This window comes from Solanum stenotomum, chromosome 5, assembly GCF_019186545.1.
Source record: "Solanum stenotomum isolate F172 chromosome 5, ASM1918654v1, whole genome shotgun sequence".
NCBI lineage: Eukaryota > Viridiplantae > Streptophyta > Magnoliopsida > Solanales > Solanaceae > Solanum > Solanum stenotomum.
In genome coordinates, this window is record NC_064286.1 from 56,080,419 (window position 1) to 56,099,281 (window position 18,863).

Here is an 18,863-nt window from a genome sequence, read left to right on the forward strand (position 1 = left end):
AAATTTCGATAAACCCATTAGATTTCAAGATGATTATAAGGTATCATTTACTTATTTTATTTGAATTTCAATCAAGCTATTCTTATTTTTGGAGAATTCATTGATTCTTTCAAATTTATCATTTTTAATTTTGAAAGTTATATGAAAACGAGATAAATTAATTGATAATACCTTTAAAATTTTAAAATTTTAAAATTTCTTAGAAAAATAATTAATTTTGTTATCAATAACTCAACAAAGTCCAGAAAATAGTATAATTTTTTTAAAAAAAATCACCGAAAAAAAGAAAGCTGGCTAAAGAAGAAGAAAAAAAACGAAAATGAGAGAGGAGCTCAGCTTGAATATACTAGTAATAGTATGCCCTCTGTAATTAACTCATGTAATAGTACTAGTAATAGTATGCCCCTTCCTCAGAACACCAATAGTAGGTGTCCTGTTTTGCCACTTGCTGGTAGCAATGTAACGATGCATATTACATAACATATATATTACTCTGTTTTCAACCAAAAAAAAAAGCTTGAATATAATGTGGGGTGGGGGTGAGAGGAGAAGAAGAAAGAAAGAAAATGGGGGTGGGGGTCAGCTTGAACGTGGGGTGGGAGGTGAAGTGAAATTTAAGGAGAATTCAAAATTAAAGTAAAAAAAAATAAATTAAAAAGTAAATGAGAAAAAAATAAAGAAAAACCTAAAATAAAAATATATATATTCTACTCCCTCCATTTCATATTAATTGAATTTTTGAGGTGTTTCACACCCTTTAAGAAAAGTAGATTAAGAAATAAATTGAACATAGTTTTCCATTTTTATCCTTATTAATTATTGTCAAATTTATGATTAAAATAACTAAATATTAATTAATCACTAATTCCAATACTAACTAATGAAGGGTAAAATTGGAAGAACATTCTAAATGTAGTCTTGAAAACTGAACAATTAAGTTAATTTGAAAAATTAAAATGTCTCAACAATTCAATTACTCCATGGATGGAGTAAGTTAAATTAATATGTGTCACATATTGATTGGTGTGTGATAACACTTGCTTTTTAAAATCTGAAAGTAATTGAAACGAGATATAATAGTATCATTTCCAAATTATTTAAATGGAGTAATTAAATAACACTTGCTTTTTAAAATCTGAAAGTAATTGAAACGCGATATAATAGTATCATTTCCAAATTATTTAAATGGAGTAATTAAATTTCATATTGTGATTTGTTGTATACCACCGATCAAGGAGTTGCAATTGTAGTCTAAAGCTAGTATAAAACCCCAAAACAGTGACAAGAAATCCACAATTTTCACTCAACTATAACCTGCATTTAAATCATGAAACCATCAATTTAAACCCAATCCCCAACGTTCCTTAATTTCCATTTAATAACTCCCCAATCATTACCTAATAATTATAACCCTTTGTAACAATAAACATATGTATTATACAATTCATAACTCGCCTGAAAGGAAAGTTTTTTTTTACCTGGAGTCTGCGGTTTCTCTTCTCCCCGCACACGTTTTGCCTAACTCTGTTACTGGTGTTACGCTAATAACCCAATTAACTTAAATCAATACATGGGCCAAGTGGTAAAAGGGTATTAAACAAAGGAAAAATTACAGAAATCTCACCTTTTAGTTTTTACTTATTACCATTATCATCTATAAGTTTTACAAATCTCCAAAAGTCCACTCCACAGGCCGTGGGTGGCTGGCGTGGTTTCACTGCACCAGATCCTGGAAATGCCCCTTTTTGGATCGGGGAGTTACGAAACTGTAGTCATTTTTTTTAATGTTTCCCTAAAATTAAAGGTATATATATATATAAAGATTGAAGTTTAGGTTTATAACATTAAAAGAAATCTTTTAAAGATATGTTAGACTTACAAGAATGAATGCTTTGATGTTCTGATTTGTGATAGGATATCCAAATTCTCCACTCTCCATCACTTTAAGTAAATCATCAACCAAATCTTCATTTCCAGACTTATCATTACATTTCTTACCTTTTGCTCGATTATCTGGATGATCATTAATGATTTTTCTCCAAGATTTCATCAACATTTAAGTGCGCCTTTGACAATTTGGACTTCATTCCACTAATGTTATGAATCCATTTTTGGGAAGGGAACAAATCGGTTAAGTCGAATCCTCCCTTTATCAACTTATTTCGATCATGTATGATTTTTCACCTACATGTTGTAATATTCGCAAACCAAAAAAAATTGTTTGATAAGTTGATCAATGAGTCAGGTGTACTTAAAATGAGATTTGATATTGTTAAAGAATGACAAAAGTCTCATATCAGGGGTTAATGAGATGAGTGGACTCCTTATAAAGCCTGGACAATCTTCCTCTCTTTGAGCTAACTTTTAGGGTGCGAGTTAGTCCAACACCTAATTTAACATGGTATCAAAGCAGGGCTTATCTCACCAAATGTTGGACCCCCAAAATCAAAATTATCCATACACCAAATACTAAGCACCGGATGAAGTGGGGTGTTAAAAATTTGACCATATTTGAGCTAAGAAGTTCGAGGACACAAACTTTCCTCATATTTCTCCAATAATCTCAATATGAACTATCCTATGTTGGTGCAATCATAAAAATATGATATTTGCCGACATAATTTTTGGCCAATTTGCCAGAAAAAGATCTTGAGTTTTCATTAATTGCTCCAAATTTCCTATAAAAGGTAGGCTCCATGGTCCAGGAGGCAAGATTTTGTGTGGAGATTTCAATTTCTTTCCTTTCAAGATTTAGTTGAAGAAGCTTCGGATGAACCCTTATTCTTTGCTAGCTTCTCCCCTCATAGCCCTTATTGACACCCACAACCACCACCGGTATAGAATCAACTTACACTAATAAGGTAATAAATTTTTTAATTCATTTAGTAATTAATAGATGATATGCTAAAAGAAAAATCACCTAATTAAAATATTAGCCATAAATCAACTATTCAGAGAAAATTTCCCATTCTCACAATTTTTGTTACTGGAGTTCTTCTCATACAGTTTACCAAAGGCGTATCCAGTATGTTGGAATGATGGGTGCATTATTATGAAAATGTGGATCTAATCGGTTTGACATTTAGGTTCGTATCATTGAAAATAGTTAAAAATTTAAATCTATAGGTCTAAAATTGAAATAATTAACTAATTAAAACATCAAAAGTGCTACCAATAACCACTTAGAGAGGTGTTATCTAATTTTAGAAAGAAAAATAATACAAGATATATATAAAATTCAAATTTCTAATCTCAATCATCATTGCATTATATGATACTTCGATTGTGGGTTCACACATCAACATTTAATAAAAATTTAAAAATATACCAATACTATATATGATTTCAGGAGGAAAACATGGGTTCACGTAAACCCGGTGACCCCCTTCTACATACGCCTCTGCGGTTTACTAACTAAAACTTGAATGTACGGTAATATTATTAGCTTTTCTATTGATAAAAGTTTGGTCAAATACAAACTATGACAATGTTTCAATTAAATACCTAAACACATGATAGATGTTTCTACTAGATATTTTCTACTAAAAAATTTAAATAAAATTTTGTGCATGTTCTCAAGCATCATAAGTAAAAGGACATGCTAGCCATTTAAATTATATCACTTCCTTTTAGCATCAGTAACCAATAAAACCTCATGCATATGTCAATCGATGATGACGTCATGATGTGTCTATATAAAGAAGGATACTTACTTTATATGATTAACTTATCTATGTAATGAACACTTTGAGAATATGTACAAAAACTTTTCCATAATAGAAGCTGAAAGTGTCTAATACAAATACTTTATTATATGTTTGGTGCTCAATTATAATAGTCTATAATTTATTATAAGAATCATCCATATTTGCATAGCTTTGATAAATCGAATACACAGACCCTTAAATTTTCCAAATTGTGTCAAATTGCTACACTTATAAAGGAGTTTAAGTGTCCAATAGATACTAATAATAATTTAAATGTTTAAATGAAATTATCTGACAAATTTAAGGAGCTACACATAAATTTAGCTATACTCCATACATGAAAAAGGATTATAGGAGATTTGAAAAAGATTCATAAAGATATGTAGTAGCTAGTTGACAAATATGGTAGAGAGAGACATAGCATATATTACCTAGATAGTGATATTCCTAAAAAACAAATATGTACGTATGGTATATATATACCGCTAAATAATAAAAATCTATCGTTAATTAGAAGGGTAGGAGAAGGGTATCCTACTTGTTGGTCCCTCCGCAACTGAATAGGCAATTAATCGCAAGTACCAATGACAGTGATATTCCTAAAAAAGAAATATGTACGTATGGTATATATGTACCGCTAAACAATAAAAATCTATCGTTAATTAGAAGGGTATCCTACTTGTTGATCCCTCCACAACTGAGTAGGCAATTAATCGCAAGTACCAATGACAGATTCTAGGCATTAGGTCGAGTTCTTGACTTAAGCTTGTCTTAAGATCACCAATACCAATGCCGTTTGTTCTTAATGCAATTACTCCTTGCCATAGTAATGGTTTCTTTTAGAGATGTCAAATGAGCGGGTTGAGTTGAAATTGGAGATATTAAAATGGGTTGAAATAAAAATTGGGTTGAGTTCTGACCCGCCCAAATTTACTTTGGGCACAAATGGGCTTAAAAGCAGGTTGGGTCTTAACCCGTTCAATTTGACCCGCTTAATCTCAATAATTTTAATATATTTTTATTAAAGTTTTATAACCACCATTTGAATTTTAACTCAAGAAAATTATTTTTAAAAAAAGTTACAAATTAATAGATAAATCCGAAAAGATATAAAATAAATAGTAATTCATACCTTTAAATAGTAACATACATTACATCAATGAAAACAAAGAGTCTTAAAACGGGTTAAAATTGGAAATTAAATTGGGTTCAATTGAGGATTCTCTTAAAATGGGTTAAAACTTGATGGGTTGAGATTGAACCGAATTCAAATTATCTTAAACTCAACCCTTCAAATTATGAGCAGATTAATTACCTATAGTTGGGCTCATTTTTTATGCCCCTAGTTTCTTTCTTATATATTATGAGTTTGCCCTCTTTTTATTCAGTTTTGTTTAATTATTGACTGAATTAATTCCTGAACTCCAAGTTAGAATAAATACTAGCCAATCAAGGTTCGGTTCAGACAAGTTACGTATATATTAATACTAGATATGGGACCCCGTGCTAGCACGGGACCCAATATATGTTACTGTTTCAGTTTCAATTTATGTGGTACACATTATATTTTACGTAAATATATTATAAATCACAATAATTAACAAGTTAATATAAAAAGAAACTTATAAAAAATTCATTGACTTTTGCAATTTCATTTGTATCACATAAATCAGGACAAAGCGAGTAATATATATGAAAATTACATAAAACGTACTATAACTCACAATAATTAGCAACTTAAAATATCTATATATCTATATTTCTCCCAATTTATGTGGTATAGATGAAATTTTGAAAGTTAACAAAAACTTTTTATATGTTTTCAAATGTTTTAAGCTATTAATCATTATGATTTATAATACTTTTTACATAAAAATTTTATTTATATAAAGTATAAAAGAAAAAATTTAAAAAATGAAAACATAAATGTCAGCACTAGTCCAATCTATGTTAATTTCTATGTTTTAATTATTGTAGTACCGATTGAATTTGGAGAGCCAACTAATTTTTTTAAAGGATTTGTTTTATAAATTTTAAGTTGTTAATTATTATAATTTATAATATTTTATTTATTTTAAACCAATATATGTTTCTCTCTGTCTCAATTACATGACACATATAGAATTTGGAGAGTCAAGTAAAATTTTAAAATATGTTAAGTTGTTAATTATTATACCTTATAGTACTATTACGTCATTTTTAAAATAAAATATGTAATTTTTTTATTTCAATTTATGTGTCATTGATATAATTACATATATTAAGTAATAAAGAATTAATGTCTAAATTATGTGACACCTATGAATTTTGGAGTGTAAATCAAATTAGTTATATGATTTTAAAAAAATAAAGCGGTTAATTATTACAATTTATAATACTTTTTATATATTTTTTAAATGATATATATATATATATATCTTTATGATATTGATATTAGTATTATAATAAATTAAATTTTATTATTTTTAAATTTATGATCTCAATTGTCAGCCTATGCCACATTATAAAATGTTCCAAAGTAGATATCAGATTTACAAAAATGTCGATGCCAGCTAAAGTAATAAAATAACATCTAAGGGCATGAACCTATATATGTATATATAAAGCTGAATATAGACAATTTGATGTGGCATCTCTCTATGACCAGTATTTCTATTCATCTTTTTTCTCCTTTTTTTGACATTTTATCTTTGTTTTGTATTTTTTATTTGTATTTTAAAAAAAAAGTATTTATGTCATACCCGATTAATTATGCCCTTTATAACATCCATTACACTAATATAGATTTAAGTAAATGAAAATGGAAGATGAAAAGATAAAAACTATTCATTTTTTATAACTGTTTATAATTATTTAGCCTATAAAATAAAATAAAAATAGTTGAGCATTTGTAACAAATAAGAACAAATTTCTTCACTTTGGCTCTTCTTCTTCTGACGATAATGATCAATATATGGTATCAACTTTTGTCGCTAAGATGTCCATCAAATTTCTAGGTCATGTGACTTTTTTAACAAAAGAGAAAGAGAGAATATCTCATTATTCTTGTGAAGACATTGATGTAAAGAAAGAGATTATGTAACAAAAAATTCTTTTCAAAATAAAAGACTTTTTGAAAAAATGTTTATTCCTCCTACAAGGAGAGAAAATTCATTGTGGTTGAGAAATTTATAAGAAGCCTGATTAGTGTTTCAAAGGGTAAGAAAAATTATTTGGAGAAAAAATCATTCTATTTATGGAATTCGTATCAAATTAGGAGGAGAACAAGCAAAAATTTATTTTGTGATTTGAAAAGAGAGAAAATTAGATATTATTTCTTTCAACCTCATTATTCTTCTAATTTCTTTCTTCTTTTATTTTGTCTTGATTTTTTGTATCTTTAATTAAATTTTTTTTTTCTTATTTATCTTTAATTAAAGTTTATATATATTTTCTGAAAAAATAATTTAAAAAGATGATCATATTTAGTTCCTTTCCTCATCAATGCTATTAATCTCATAATTAGTGTTATTTATATTATTTTCTTAATTAATTCTTTTTCTTTCTTTTAATTATTTATTTGAAGAAATTAGTTATTATAACTTTATAAGAATTACACATGTATTTTTACATAATTGATTTGTCATTTTTAATTTTTTTGGATCATTCTTCATCTTAAAGTTTCTATCTATATGTAACAATAAAGCTAAAATAGAAAATGTGAGAGTGACACCTTCTTAGCAATAGATATTTATTTATTCTTATCAATGTTTCTGACTTTTTTGTTATTTTTTCCTTCAAATAATTGTTGCCTCGATTTTTAATTTTAGTTTTTTTTTTTTAGCATTTTCTAATTTTAAAAGACTGATAAATTTATATTGAAAATTTATAAAATATAAAAAATCATTTATTTAACTCCTATCATCATCAATATTATTATTAATTTCTTTTACTTCTTTCCTTAATCTTCATTTCATCATTAATGTAATTTATATCATTTTCTTAGATATATATATATATATATATATATTTGTGACATTTCTTAGAAGTTAGGATTACTATTTATTTAATTTTTAAAAATTTTGAATTCTTTTGTCATACTAAATACAACATGTTTTATTATAATTACATTTAATATATTAATCAATATGTTGTACGAATGAAAAGAAAATTATCATTTCACAAAAACAAAGGTTAAAATATAATCTATTATGATTAAGGAAAGATAAAAATATTATTCCAATATCCATAACCATATTTAATACATTAAAAATTAATTGAAAAGCTGTAAATGGAAAAGGAATCATTATTTTTAAATTTTTGGATCATTTCTTCTTCTAAAAGTTTCTATCCATATGTAACAATAAAGTTAAAATAGAAAATGTAGTGACACCATTCTTAGTAGTAGATACTTATTTATTCTTATCAATTTTTTCTGACAATTTTGATTATATTTTTCTTTAAAATAATTATTGCCTGGATTTTTATTTTTATTTTTAACATTTATTTTTAATTTTAAAATATTGAAAATTTTATGTTAAAAATTTAAATAATAGAAAAAATGATTTATTTAACTTTTATCATCATCAATACTACTACTTTATTTGACATTTTTTCTTAATCTTCATCTCATCATTAATGTTATTTATATAATTTTGTTAAATCACTTATTTTTTCTTTTTTAACTCTTTTATATATATATAAAGTTGAATATGTAAATGATGATGTGACATTTCTTAGAAGCTAAGATTACTATTTATGTAATTTCTCAAATTTTTGAGTTCTTTTATCATACTAAATACAATATGTTTTATTATAATTACATTCAATATAGTAAACAATATGTTCTAGGAATTAAAACAAAATTATCATTTCAGAAAAATAAATGTTAAATTATAATTTTATTATGATTCAGGAAAGATAAATATATTATTTCAATATCCCATAATCACATTCAATACATTAGAAATTAATTGGATATAACTGTAAATGGAAAATGAATCACCATTTAAGGAAAATAAATGTTTGCAATACCATAATAATTAAGGAGAGAGTAAGATATTATTTTATATATCCTAATTCGAAACTTTTAATCTACTACTCAATTAAAAAGAAAATGCATTTAATAACATTAAAAAGTTATTAGTTTAATATTTTTTCTCATCCTACTAATTCAATTCAATCAAACTTAATTTTAAAGATAAGATAACAACTCCATTTTAATTGTTATCAATATATTTCAAAAAATTATCGTGAAAAGGCTTTTCTTGTACCTTATTTTAATTTTCATATACTATTATTATTTTTTCTGTCATATTTCAATGATTTTTTATTTCGATTTAAAATTTAATGTTTATTCTTAAAACTCTGATGGTACAAATTAAGGTGGAGTAGAATATAATAAATGATGATTCTTCTACTAAATAAGAAGATATAACAAAATTGAAAGGGTGAAGTTTTTTTTTTCAAAAAAATAGATAGGAAATTCTATTAAGGTATCATTACGTCATTATTCAATATATTTTTAATATAAATTTCATTTGCTGATGCATTTGTTTAGTGCTCCTTCTGTCCCTAATAACTTGTTCACTTTTCCTTTTATAGTTGTCCCTAATTACTTGCCCATTTTGACAAATCAAGAAAGATCCATTTTTTTTACCTATTATACCCTCAATTAAATCACTAATTACTTTGAAAATTGCAGAACTTTTCATCTACTTCATAATTAATAGGGGTAAAATGATAAACTCACTATGTGATTAATTGATTTCTTAATAAATGTGTCAATTTAAAAGTGGACAAGTAATTAGGGACAAAGGGAGTATTACAGTGTTATTTCACATTACGAGATATTTCTTAGACATTTAAGGAGAATGGTACACCGAAATATATATTATATATTAAAGGATCAACTTCATGCAATGGAAGAATTTGTTATTAGCAAATATATTTTAACTTATTTGATAAAAAATATATTCTTCCTCATTTAATAGATGTAAAATTTGAAAAACTTTATTTTTTTCACAATCTTCATAGTACTAAAACAAACAATAATATTACGATTAAAGAACAGAGTAAATATAAAATTAATCAAATGTTTAATTTTTAATGATCGCGCGAAGTGCGACCAAATTCTCTAGTTTAAAACAAAAAGGTAAACTTTAAATGGGTCTACAATAGAATTCCTAGAAATCCAACTTGAAAAATTATGTTTAAAATGGAAAATAAAAAGTGAAATAAATTTAATTGAGAGTTATCCTTCATCTGTCCCATTTTATGTGACACTTTTTATTTCTCGAGAATCAAATAGTTTAAGTTTGATCGTAAATTTGCGTATGGTATCTTCAATTTTTTTAAAATGAAATTTATATATTTGTAAACTACGTAAAAATCAAAATATTATAATTCATAATAATTAATAATTCTAAATATTTTAAAGATCTATGAAAAATTTAAGATCAAAGATAAACTAAAGAGAGTAAAAGGGGAGAATGGAAAGTAGAAAAAAAGGAAAAAAACGAATATATAGAGAGAGAAACTGAGGCAAAAAAGTCAAAAAAGTAATTATTCATGTGGGTTGTTGTATATGTAGAAAGACACGTGTACAATTAATGAGCGACGATGAATTTTATAGTACAATTTGAAATGCTTTGTGTACAACTTTGTAGTGTCGTGTTCGTTCTCTAAAGTCTCACTTCTAATATGGAGTAATATAAATAAGAAGTATAAAATAAAGTTGAATAATTTTACAATATAATTTCTCAAAGTTGGATGATCTTTTGAGATATTTACTCGAAAATTAAGAGAAATTTAGCGGTTTTGAAATTATAAGACTGTAAGGGGAAAATAGATCAATCCATAGATAATATAAAAAACATCTATGTGTTATACATAGTACATGTATCTTTGTGATATGAGTGGGGGTAAGCTTAAGAAAATTACATATTTGTCCTTGTTGGTCCTTCCTAACTCCCTACATAGTACATGTGTCTTGATATGAGTGGGGAGTAGTACTTGTTTAATGAGGTGGGCCCCAATACAGTACAACTTGTCTTACCTTTGGTACATCTATTTGATGTTGTGTTAGTCCTTCTAACTGTCATTTCTAAATAAGAGTAATATGTTACCTGATACATATTATCCTCTTCACCGAACCTAGATTGGTTCAAAGATTTTATGATGAAAAAAATAATATCGAATAGTGTTGGTCAAAGTTTTTATCGTTTAACTCTAAAAATGAAAATCATGATAACTAAAAATAAATTGATGGAGGGAGTACAAAATTACTTTAAAACACCTTAAATAAATCAATCCATAAGCTGAAAAAATATTTTGGGTAAGCTAATTATAATGGTCCCTTGCTCATTTATTAGTACCTTCACATGGTACGGGGTTAAGCTGCAACCACATATCGTTTTTTTTTTTGGTTTTCCTTTCGGTGTTTGGTATCCACATTGCAGCTCGACTGAATTCGAATTCGCGTTGAAAAGACCCACATTTGGGGGTAAAGCACTCCCAACAAAGGCGACTCCGTACCCAAGGGGCTCAAACGCGAGACCTCTTGGTTAAGTATAAAGGAGTACTTATCACTCCATCACAACCCTTGTTGGTGCAGCCACATATTGTTACAACAAATTAAAAATAACTTTTAACGATAATAAATATACTCATTAACGAAAAGTAATAAAGTCTTTATTGACATTAATTAATTGTCATTGAATCCACGGTCGATATATATTTTAAAGTCATTTGCAAAATATGTTAAATGCAGCTAAAATATATATTTTTAACGCCAATTACAGAAGAATTGAAAAGGATAGTTTTATAATTTATATTTATGCAAAGAATTTACTATTAAATGAACATATTATCTAATATTTGACGGAAGAACTTATCTAATGTTGCAGTAGCTTACGTTTTTGTGCTATTTTTGGGGAAAAGTCACCAAAGTTAGCAAGCACATGGTATGCTAGTCGTACAATTCCAACGTGTTCTATTTCTGCGGTGATAAAGAAAGGTGTCAACAAGGTAAAATAATGAATATAATTTTATTTTTACAAATATTCTTTTCTAAAATATATTTTCTTATTTTTCTTATTATTTTAACTTTCTTTTTTCTTACGAGTATTATTTTTTGTTTCTCTTTCTATTTTTTTTCTTCAAAATTCATTGTTATCTCTATTGAACCTCTTTATTTAATTTCAATGTCGCAATTTTTACCACATGTCCACCCTCCCTCTTTTATTACGATTTCCTCTGTCCCTAATTACTTGTTCACTTTTTTTTAGTTGTCCCTAATTACTTGTCTATTTTGACTAGGGGTGTGCATTAGTTTTTTCGGTTTGATTTTGCACTATTCGGTTTGGATTTTTCGGTTTTTGATTTGTAAAAGTGTAACCCAATCCGATCCAAAATAAATTTGGTTTGGTTTGGTTTTCCCCTATTCGGTTCGGCTTTTTTCGATTTGGTTATTCGGTTATGTCAATAATTAATAACATAACCAAAGTAATAATATTTAATCCCTTAAATATACTTTCTAATATAGATCATAAGTAAAACTTACAACACAATACTTATAAGTATACCTATTATAGATGTAATTTAATCATAAAATATAAACGTAATCATCATTAAAGGCAATAACCAAAAAGGGACAAAAGTGTTTAACTCCAACTTAATTCTAAACCTAAACATAATATATATATATATATAATTCGGGTTTTTTTTATTTTTATTTTTTAAAACCCGAAATCAAACCAAAAAATCAAACAAAGTAATTTATTAATCCAAAACCAATCTGAAAAACCAAAAACCAATTCAAATAAAAATTCGATTTGATTTGGTTTGGTTATTCGATTTAACTAAACCGAATAGTGCACACCCCTAATTTTGACAAATCAAGAAAGGACAAATTTTTTTTATCTATTATACCCTCAATTAATTACTTTGAAAAATGTAAAACTTCTTGAAAATCTTAAAATTTTAATTCCTCCACTTCATAATTAATAAGGGTAAAATGGTAAATTCACTATGACAATCATTGTTTTCTTAATATGTGTGTCAATTCAAAAGTCAACAAGTAACTAGGGACAGAAGGAGTATTAGTTTAACTCTCTTCAATTTTAAACCTTTATATAAATATTTTTTTACATTTTGAAAATTTTGATAAACCCATTAGATTTCAAGATGATTATAAGGTATCATTTACTTATTTTATTTGAATTTCAATCAAGCTATTCTTATTTTTGGAGAATTCATTGATTCTTTCAAAATTATCATTTTTAATTTTTGAAAGTTATATGAAAATGAGATAAATTAATTGATGGTACCTTTAAAATTTTAAAATTTCTTAGAAAAATAATTAATTTTGTTATCAATAACTCAACAAAGTCTAGAAAATAGTATGATTTTTTAAAAAAAATCACCCAAAAAAAAAAGTTGGCTAAAGAAGAAGAAAAAAACGAAAATGGGAGAGGAGCTCAACTTGAATGTGGGGTGGGGGTGAGAGGAGAAGAAGAAAGAAAGAAAATGGGGGTGGGGATCAGGTTGAACGTGGGGTGGGAGGTGAAGTGAAATTTAAGGAGAATTCAAAATTAAAGTAAAATAAAAAAATAAAAAGTAAATGAGAAAAAAATAAAGAAAAACCTAAAATAAAAATATATATATATATTATACTCCCTCCATTTCATATTAATTGAATTTTTGAGGTGTTTCACTCCCTTTAAGAAAAGTAGATCAAGACATAAATTGAACATAGTTTTCCATTTTTTCCCTTATTAATTATTGTCAAAATTACGATTAAAATAACTAAATATTAATTAATCACTAATTTCAATACTAACTAATGAAGGATAAAATTGGAAGAACATTCTAAATGTAGTCTTGAAAACTGAACAATTAAGTTAATTTGAAAAATGAAAAATGTCTCAACAATTCAACTACTCCATGGAGGGAATAAGTCAAATTAATATGTGTAACATATTGATTGGTGTGTGATAATACTTGTTTTTTAAAATCTGAAAGTAATTGAAACGCGATATAATAGTATCATTTCCAAATTATTTAAGCAGGCAATAAAACACCCGCATAATTGAGTTGTTTTTTTAAAAAAATTCTAGACAAATAATTCAGATACTACTCCGTCTTTCCTCTATATAAATGTGCATTCCCCATTGATATAGATGCAAATTTCTTACACATCAACTTTGTGAATAGTATCAAAGTTGAAGGATTATCAAAAATGGATAACTATACACTTGTGCTTGGATCAACTTTGGCCTTGAGCTTTTTTTACATTATTATAGCAAAAATATGCAATAGAGGCAACAAAAAGTTTCCACCAGGTCCATCACCATGGCCAATTATTGGAAATTTTCATTTGTTAGGTACAAAACCTCATAGATCACTAGTCAATCTTGCACAAATATATGGTCCAATTATGAGTTTAAAAATAGGACAAAAAACACTAGTGGTCATTTCTTCATCAACCATGGCAAAACAAGTCCTTCAAAAGCAAGACTTAGCCTTTTCCACTAGATTTATCACTAATGCCCTCCAAGCACATAACCATTGCAAATTTTCTGTGGCATGTCTTCCTGTTTGTCCTCAATGGCGAACGCTTCGGAAAATCTTGAACACAAATATCTTCTCATCCAATAGGCTTGATGTGAATGAACATCTAAGGTCTCAAAAGGTGAAAGAGTTGATTGCTTATTGTGCAAAATGTAGTCAACAAGGTAAAGCTTTGGATATATGTCAAGTTGTTTTCAAGACTAATTTCAATTTGATGTGCAACACCCTTTTCTCCAAGGACTTGGCTGACCCCTTTTCGGATTCAAAGGTAAAACTAAATAACATGATTGTGCACACCTTGTTATGGTTTTTTTTATGCCAAACGGTACTCCATGCGTCTCATTTTATATGAGTTAGTTTGACTTGATACAAAGTTTAAAAAAGAAAGAAAGACTTTTGAAACTTGTATTTTAAAATAAGTGATAGATATTTGTGTGACTTTAAATCATTTCATTAAAAGTAAAATTGATATTTCAAAGTTAATGTTTCGTTCTTTTTTAGACTGACTAAAAAAATTAAATAAGTCATATAAATTAGAGTAGAAGAAGTATATCAAATGCCTTGTTTTTGACCCTTTTTAATCTTAAAGGTTGAGTTGAAGGATATGATTTGGGGCATCATGGAAGAGGCTGGGAAGATTAACCTAGCGGATTATTTCCCTATACTTGAAAAGTTTGATCTTCAAAAAATAATGTATCGCACAAATATCCATTTTGGTAAGTTGTTTAAACTTTTAGGTGATTTGATCAATGAACGATTAGAGGAAAAACAAAGCAGCCACGGTGAAAAGAATGATGTTTTGGAAGTATTACTCAACCTCAGTGCAGAAAATCCCAAAGAGATAGATCACAATCATATAAAATCACTGCTCCTGGTTCGTGCTCTTCTATTTTATCCTTTAAATTTTAGAATATTTTCAACATTTCCTTCACCCCCATCTCCGCCTCCCGGTCTCATTATGAAGTAAGAAAGAAGAAGAAAATAATAATCGAGAATACACTTGGATTTGTGTTGCTAATTGAACTGGCTAACTGTGTGGTAGAAGATTTTTAATGGAAAAGGGCCTAAAATACCCTTAAACTATGAGATTTAGTATAAATTTACCCTCCATCCTTCTTATGAGTGTGAGCCATTAGAAAGATTCATTGAATGTCACATCTATCCCTATTATATTTTTCTAGGGTTAAGGGATCGAGTTAATTATGAAAAGTCATATGGGACTATGAGAATTGATAGGGTATGCAGTGTTGGAATATGCACATCGAAAGCATTATTCAAGATCACAAATCTTACCTAATAACTAAACAACATAATCTAAATGAATTGAGAGGATAACTTACAACATGTTGAAACTTTTATAAAACTCGTTTAAGAACAATGAATCTAGGGTTGCAGTTTTATGCTATTTCCTAACTAATTCTTTCAATCAAGTTTAATGTGGGTAAGTGTTTTTTTTAGAAAATTATGATCCTTTCTTAAGAACCATCGCCCCTATTTATACTTTTCAGCAAAAAAAGAAGAGTTTGAAAGAGAAAACATTATCAGTCATTAACCCCGGCAATAACAATTAACAACCGTTAAACATCATTAAGAGAAGTTAAAATGCAATCAATAACAAAATGTTCTTTTCTTTCTCCTTTTAAGGAAAACGTTTTCCCTCTTTCAAACTAATAAATTATTTAAAGTCAAAACAATTTATTCCTATAGTATAGAAGACTAGTAAAGAAAATACCTCTTCTAGAGTAATCCTTTTCTTTCCATTGTACACATTGAACTTTAAATTATGGAAAATGTGTGGTTTTGATCCTTGAAGTTAAATATTTAAAGGATTCATTATTTAAAATAGGGGTAAGGGTCTGAAAAACACCTCAATTTTGATCGGATTTATGTTGCGATACTAAACTTTCATAAGGACCTATTACCTCCCTAGACTATTTAACCGTATTTTTTANCCCCCCCCCCCCCCCCGAACTATTTAATAGTGTATTTTAAAGGTATATATGTGCCAACGTGGACGCATTACTATTTATAATTTTGCATTATTTTTTATGTCCACGTGGACAAATATATATGTTTAAAATACGGTATTAAATAGTCTAGGGAGGTAATAGGTCCTCATGAAAGTTTAGTATCGCAACAGCAAATCCGACCAAAGTTGGGGTATTTTTCAAACCCTTATCCCTTTAAAATATTTGAATTTTAAAAATGTAAAGGTTAAAGTATTTTCTGAAAGTAGTTGTTAGGACAATATTGATAGACCTAAGGAGTTCATCGACCCACTAAACCTTTCCGTGTGTATCATACTTGACCTGTATTAGCAACCATTGAAAAAGAGAATAGAATTGAATTGCTAATTAATGAACCATGAACAGAGCAAACGTGATAGTAAATGGGATCAATTTATATATTTAAAATAACTATTTTGATTTTATTTGAAGGGTTGCCAGCCACAGTACTAACCCTATTGTAGATTTACTGTAGTTTTTAAAGTATATGAAACCAAAGAGAGAAAAAATAGAGTATTACCATCGAGAGACGAGAGTATCACAATTTACAGAGTTAATATCTTAAATTGTCACTCAACTTAGAGAATTTAGCTAGTAAAGTCATCGAACTTTGTTTTGTATCAATAAAATCACTTAATTTGTGTATTTATATCAATAAAATCACTCAACTAAATTTATCATTAAATTACTTTTTATAACATGTAAAAATAAATATTTTTTCTATAAAAATATTTGTGGAACACTTTAATTTCATGGAAAATGATAGGTACTTAACTTTTTTCGCTATAAATGATAATTGTAGAGCAGGAAATTTCATATGATATTATTGTATATTTATTTATTGAAATGCCATAAGAATATTTATTTCACTAATTAAATTTGTCCATAAAATTTCTTAATGAGCTTTATTTAATTTTATTTACTTATGGGATTTTATGTTTCATGGTATAAAAATAATATTCAATTTTGCCCAATTTAGTTGATTGATTTTATTGATACAAATACATATGTTGAGTGATTTTATTGATACAAATGCATGAATTGAGTGATTTTATTGATATAAAATAAAGTTTAATGACTTTACTAGATAAATTCTCTAAGTTGAGTGACCTTTTAAGATATTAACTCCAATTCACAAGAGGGGGAATGAATTGAAGGAATGAATTGTAGATTATGTAATTTATTAGTTAATATAATTGTAGGTTATGTGATTTTTAGTTAATAATTGTAGATTATGGAATATTTTATGCTTTCACAAGTATTTATGAATCTTTCCATTTATTTAGTTCATTTTAACCCCATATATTTCAATCCAAATAATATTTAGACAAATTATTGGCTCATATATTTATCATCTTAATCCATTTTAAATCGTTCAAATTCATGTCAATCTGCCTATACCCCAAATTTATAATTTAAGAGAATTATTAAATATTACAGGACTTATTTTCTGGTGGTACTGATTCACCAACAACCACATTAGAATGGGCAATGGCAGAAATACTAAGACAACCAGAAATTATGAAGAAAGTCCAAGTTGAGCTTGCAGAAATCGTTGGAAAAGGAAAACCAGTAGAAGAATCAAATATTCCTAAACTCCCTTACTTGCAATTCATTGTCAAAGAAACCTTGAGATTGCACCCACCAACTCCATTTTTAATACCCCGAAAAGTTGAGCAAGATGTTGAAATGTGTAACTATATCATCTCGAAGGGCTCACTAGTACTAGTTAATGTGTGGGCGATTGGCCGAGATCCTACTTTTTGGAAGGATCCTTTGGTATTTAAACCCGAGAGATTCCAAAGTTTAGAAGTGGATATGCGAGGGCAAGATTTTGAATTGATTCCTTTTGGTGCTGGTCGAAGAATATGTCCTGGTTTACCATTGGCATTGAGATTAGTCCCAATAATGTTGGGTTCACTCTTGAATTCCTTCAATTGGAAACTTGAAGCAAACATTGAGCCAAAAGACTTAGACATGGAGGAAACATTTAGTTTCATCTCATCCAAAGCTCATCCTTTGCGAGTTATCCCATCTCCTCTTTGATGTTTGTATAATGTAATAATTGAGTGCACGTAAGATTTCCTACTGTTGTTGTTTTTTCAGGTTTATTATTTTTGGTCCTTTTCCTTTTCAAAACAAAATAAATTTTGTATGTTTTACATTTTTTGGTCCTCTTTTGCACTTGAAAGTGTCTTTTTTTTAATAAACACCTTGCCCGTTAATTCACGAAATTTGGAGAAAAGCTACTATATAGAGTTTAATTGATTGTCCACTTGACATTTAATTTTTCAAATGGGGACATATATTCGTCTCCTTAGGTTATCTTTCATTTCTATCATATTATTTCTTCCTTTGTTGGTGGAAAGCTTTTGACCATGTTTCCTTGTCAAAATTGAAAAATATATATTTTATTTTTAAAGTGAAAAATGATAGTTGGAAATTAATAATGTTTGGTTATGACTATAAATTGGAGTTGTTTTTGACTTTTTGTGAGTAGTTTGGTGATAAAAAATATAAAACAACCTTTTGTTGGTTTTTTACATGTAATGACCCAGTCGGTCATTTTTGAAAAGTTTCATGAATTTATCGTTTTACC

The 18,863-nt window shown here is 27.6% G+C and overlaps 1 protein-coding gene across 1 annotated transcript; it reads left to right on the forward strand.

Moving 5' to 3' along the window:
- The first annotated feature begins 13,868 nt into the window (after positions 1–13,868).
- LOC125866378 (geraniol 8-hydroxylase-like) lies at positions 13,869–18,477 on the forward strand. The gene is made up of 3 exons (XM_049546774.1): positions 13,869–14,526; positions 14,848–15,132; positions 17,705–18,477. Exons 1-3 carry the CDS (start codon positions 13,927–13,929, stop codon positions 18,308–18,310), a joined length of 1,491 nt encoding a protein of 496 aa, XP_049402731.1. The 5' UTR covers positions 13,869–13,926; the 3' UTR covers positions 18,311–18,477.
- The last annotated feature ends 386 nt before the right edge of the window (positions 18,478–18,863 follow it).